We start from the raw sequence: 5,729 nt of genomic DNA on the forward strand, positions 1-5,729 counted from the left end.
TATTGAGCGCTTTGGAAATTAATAAATTAATATATTATATTGTTTTAATGATATCTTTTATCACACGTTTACATGTACATTCTGCTTCATGTTTCATCTTTAAATTTAATCTATAAACGAGGTACCGTAAATATTGTTTTTAATGTACACTTTTTTTGTTAATAGCATAATCTCTTATGGTCTAGGCGCCGGTGAGGCTGGAAGAATATATGTAATGTTATCTTGATATAGCTGACAATAGCAATTCTTGTTCACCACAACCTTAAAAACATTTCAGAAACAACATATGCCTACCAAAAGATCTTGATTATTATCAAGGTAGGAAAAAACTAGCTGTTTTCTTACAAAAATGCATATTCGTACCAAATACATAATTGTCTCCTTGCCTTCGGAACATATGTGCATTGTATAAAATCAATACGCTGTTGTGTGTTGTTTTCAATAACATGTTAACATAACAATCTTCAAGAGTATAAAACTCCAAGATTTACTGAAATTTTACATAGTTTGGAAGATTCTATTCCACAGAAACAACATTCATCATGAAGTCTGTAAGTATGAGTTTCCTAATTTTAAAACATTTACTTGTTCATTTATTCATTTAAAATAAATTATTCAAGTTTGTTTCACAATATTGACTTTTTTAAATTATATTTATTTGTCTAACGAAGTATCAATATTCTACATTAAATTATAAATGCCAGCTAGATATAAAACATGGGGAAATGTTTAGTCCAGAAAGAATATGTAAAAACATGACCTCAGTTTTGCTGGTAAAAACTGAGACTTCCTCGTTGCAGATAAGAATGTTACGGTAATTTTTCATTAATTCAATGACAAATTTTAACTCGATGATAGGGCCAAAAACAACTTTTTATAAGCTAGCGTTCACTTTGAGAAAAAAAAAACTTAATTTATCACAAAATGCCTTACAGACTACACATCTACTATTTGGAATCCGTCTCAATTAAAACAATCGTAAGCAATTAGAAAGAATACAGGCAAAATGTTTGAAATTTCCAACCTACAAAGAAACTCACATTTATCCTACTTACGACAGCAACAAAACCATTCTTGAGAACCTTCGTCTTCGAACACTAGAACAAAGACATGATTTGATTCATTTATCATTCATTCAGAAAGTAACTCAAAATATTATTGACTGTTCTGACTTAGTTTCTTCATTAAGTTTTCCCGTTTCTTCATTAAAAACACGTGAAATCACTGGCCTCTATTACTGTAAAAAAATAAAAAAACTAATAAATTGATGAAATCCGCAATCTGGAGAATAAAAGCTTCGTATAATAGAATGTGTATAAATAACGATGAATTGGATATGTGTGAATTGTTAAGGAAATGTTAAAAATTTAGTAAAGTTTAATCTACATAAATAAAACTTCAAAGGAAGTCATTTGTTACATCATCACGGAAGAACAGCTGAATCGTTTGGAATTAATTTTTGAGCACTTGGCACGAGCTAGATTGTTAACACTTGATTTTGATTTAAAAACGTATCTTCCACGAATAACGAAAGGAACTTCCAGTTGTAAAATAAGAGTATTTAACAAGCTACTTCAGTTCGGAATTCACATATTCGCAACCACACTTTAGAAGAGAAATTTTCGAACTCGACGGGACAAATCATTTTCAGTGACAAGTTTTCCGACGTCGGTCCAATGCCATAACCGCGAATGTGCTAAATTTGATTTTGAGTTATAAGCATTTTAATATTCAACGTACTCCGAAAAATCAGTATATAGGCTTAGGCACATGTTTTAGGAATTGACGATAACTTGTAATATATTCATATTTCACAAATGGGACTTTGGGATTGGAATCTGTGTGCCACAAGTAACATGAAACTGCACTTAGGTGAAAATAGCAAAATTTGCACATTCGCGGTTTTGGCATTGGACCGACGGCGGAAAACTTGTCACTGAAAATGATTTGTCCCGTCGAGTTCGAAAATTTCTCTTCTAAAGTGTGGTTGCGAATATAATTCTATAGAATAATATTTTTGAATTTATATACGCCTTGTGATGAGAAAACAATGATCTTTTTTTCTGAAAAATAAAAATAAAACTAAAAACTCAGGTTTTAAACTCCAACTTTATTTATATGAATGCACTTTGATTGTAAAGCGAATCTCAAGTGAGGACGTTGTTCAAATATAACTTTCAAATATTTACCATATAACTTACCGTATGAATAAGAAGCACTAAATGTTTTTTTCAGTGTTTTTACAATTTAAAATTAAGTTCTACCTAACTATAATGCTAACGTTAACGGAGGAAAAACTGTCCAAAGTATGAGGCATATATTAATCTAGAATTTAGTGAGTCGAAGAAAATGATTTAAGTCAGTGTAAATAATTATGCTTAGTTTTCGATAAAATGGATGAAAACTATTTCTTTTTATAAACATATATCTCTCCATTATGACTCAAACACGGCTGCAATATTGAGTACAGTTATTGAGATAATGAGATTAAACCTCAATGTATAATAACCTCTAAAAAATAAATTTTAATTTCTGTTTACCTAAAATATCGTAAAAAGAGAAGTTGGGTATCAGTCGAGAAATCATATTGAGCTAAACAAAATTATTTTGGTAAATTCCCAACAGTAGTTTTCGACAGTATAAAGACGTGAACCTTCGTGGCGCAAGAAGGTATGTTGTTCGTTGTCAATAATTCTTGAAAGTGTTTATTTTGCTTTCGTTAAAAATAGCATTGCTTAGTAACTTTTATTTTTGTTAGAATACACTTTAAAAAAAAAGAAAGAAACAACTCTTTTTTCAAAGCTATATACAATCTTGCAAACGTATACAATAAATTTTGCTGCTTTGTCTTGAAGAAAGGTCTCAACTATCCAAAAGTTTTGAATTTGCTTCATTTGAAATTTTATCTATGGATAAGGTATGACGTATGAGACTTTTCAGGGAGAAGTGAGCATGGAGATTAAAAAAGAAGAAAAAAACATGGCAGTCTAAGAGCAAATGTGTTCCTAATCTTTGAAAATTTTATGGAAAGAATATCTTAAGAGACAGGAAATAAGTTTCTAGATGAATTTATCAGCTATATGAATTATAAAAATAAAACCTTTTTTATTACTGTAGATCTATCAGTTTCTTTTCTTTCTTTCTTTCTTTTTATTTATTTATTTTATTTTTATTTATTTATTTTTTTTTGTTAAAACAATGTCAGCAGTGGGAAAACACCCTATGAAGGCCGTAGTGTTGATTAAAACCATTGTCACTCTTCATAAAACTAATTGCTAATATTTTTTAAAGAATAAAGAATAAAACTTATTCGCAGCCAAAGCATTATACTTTAGTCTCATTTCTTCGTTTTATTCCATATATATATATATATATATATATATATATATATATATATATATATATATATATATATATATATATATTGTAAGTTCTTTGAATTCACCTAATCACTTGAACTTGAAAATGACACTTGTGGAAGGCAATAGCTTGTAATTTTTCCGTCTCCAACTGTCTCCAACTAACACTGAACTAGCCTGTCATTTATCGAAGTAATATTAAATCTTGGAGTACCAAGATATAAATTTTACTTAAATGCCCAAGATGGGGTAAATTTGGTCCCCTAGGTTTTTGTGATTCTAGGTCAGGAAAGAGATAAAATGTTATTCTATTGTTACAATAGAAACAATGAAAATCTATTGTAAAGAGGAAAATATACCACAGAAGAGAAACCAATAAAATGAGGTTGGCGCCAAAACTCGCTTGCACGAAAACGCCATGCCCTCAGCGCCATCTACATTTGGCGGGATGTGAAAATTGGTTCTTCCCTCCTTTCGGAATATGACTGAAAACTCTTTTATTCCATGATTGACCAAGATGGGGTCATTTTAACCCCATTTTCCATTTCTGTAAATAAAAAGACAAATTAGACTCTACTATACTTTTAAGTTTACAAATGTATTCAAGAGACTCTTATAGAAACATTTCTAGAAGACCATTTCATCATATATTTTTTAACATGCAATAAAATTGACCCCATCTTGGTACTCCAAGGGTTAAGAACAGACGTTGCTTAATATACACTATCTAAATAAAATTATAATAACTTAATTAGTATTAGCATAAAACGCCAAGCAAAAGCAAACAATATTCGAAAATGTTGTATTGTTATTAAATTTAAATAACTGTATAAAACTGTCAGAGTTCTAGTTGGTATCGACATGTTTGAAACTAAAATTACAAAATTTGACTCTACCAAATAAACAAACAGGGAAGCAGAGATGTGATTTGACATACAGTAGTTGCAATATGTTGTAATATAAATGACACCACCGACGATAATCTAATATAAATAAAATAATTATGCCAAACTATTTTGCTTCTGCACAAAACAATATATACGTAAACATTTGAAGTATTTCCAATTTTTACTCAGTATCCCAATGTATGCTGAAATCTTTTCATTGTGGAAAACTCAAAACATCAAAGGTTATAATATGACTTCAATTAAAATCTTTTAAAATAATGATAAATGATTCAGTAAAATATAAATGATTTTATTATTCATGAAATGTTATTCTTGTCTCTTCCAGTTGTTAGTGCTCCTTGTATGTGCTGCAGTCACATTAGCTGATGTTCCAGTGCTCCTGTCAGCACCAGCTACCGTATATTCACTACCACCACTTCCAGTCTATGCTCCACCACCTCCAGTCTATGCACCACCACCACCACCTCCTCTCCCTCCTCCTCCTCCACCACCACCACCAGTTTATGCACCACCTGTACCAATCTACGCTCCGCCACCACCAGCTCCAGTACCAGTGTATGCTCCACCTAAGCCAGCTACAACGTATGGAGTTCCTACAGTTGTTGCCACTGAGTTTATTTCAGGGCTACCTGCTGTAGAAGTCATTGGTTGAAGAAATAAGGTAGATGTCACACACTAAATTCCAACATATTAGAAGGAAGATAAATATCAGAAACCTTGGTTAAGAGTGGATTAAAACTGCTTGTGCATAAAGAACAGTTGTTGATGAAATGAATCGTTATTCTGCTTTGAATGTGTGTTTGAAACTTTAGCATAAATTATATATATATATATATTGTTATAGCTCTTATCATTAAAAATAAAACAAAAACTATACAAATCAGTACATAATCTCATTATTCATCTAATTTAAAATACTTCTTTATCAATTTGGTACGTCGTAAGGTATATGTTAGTTGAAACAAGAGTAAACCGGCTTCTATCAATGAATGGACTCAACATGAATATATGTTGTTTTCTTGTCTTTGTCTGTGTCCCTGCTCCTCTGTTCCACGTTATATATATTTGAATTTAATGAAAGTTAACGTGTGTTTTCGTCCATAATTTGGAAAGTGTCTACTGTTTTAGGTGGAAATCTATAAGAATAAGTTGATAATATTTTGAAGACATATAAAGCCTGTCCTTAACCTGGATATTTTCACATATGCACATTTTCATTATGTGATAACAAAGCACTTTTTTTTAGCATTATTTGCTTAGAGACAATGCCCTGCACGTTCTTTTGAAGAGAAGAGAGACTTTGCTATTTGGAGTTGAAATCATGTAAGAGTAAGAGATGACTATACCTTCACCCCAATTTTCTAAAAAGAGATATTTCCACGATATACTTCGTAAAACATTCTAATTTTTATGGATCTCAGCTGTTGTATATTTAAAATGTTTAATGTTTAATTTATCAGAC

The 5,729-nt window shown here is 30.8% G+C and overlaps 1 protein-coding gene across 1 annotated transcript; it reads left to right on the top strand.

Annotated features, from left to right (window-relative positions):
- The first annotated feature begins 394 nt into the window (after positions 1–394).
- LOC145686603 (uncharacterized) lies at positions 395–5,150 on the top strand. The gene is made up of 2 exons (XM_081760060.1): positions 395–551; positions 4,593–5,150. Exons 1-2 carry the CDS (start codon positions 543–545, stop codon positions 4,917–4,919), a joined length of 336 nt encoding a protein of 111 aa, XP_081616186.1. The 5' UTR covers positions 395–542; the 3' UTR covers positions 4,920–5,150.
- Positions 5,151–5,729: the final 579 nt, after the last annotated feature.

Source organism: Thermobia domestica, chromosome 5, assembly GCF_964235325.1.
Source record: "Thermobia domestica chromosome 5, izTheDome1.hap1.1, whole genome shotgun sequence".
In the NCBI taxonomy this organism is placed as follows: domain Eukaryota; kingdom Metazoa; phylum Arthropoda; class Insecta; order Zygentoma; family Lepismatidae; genus Thermobia; species Thermobia domestica.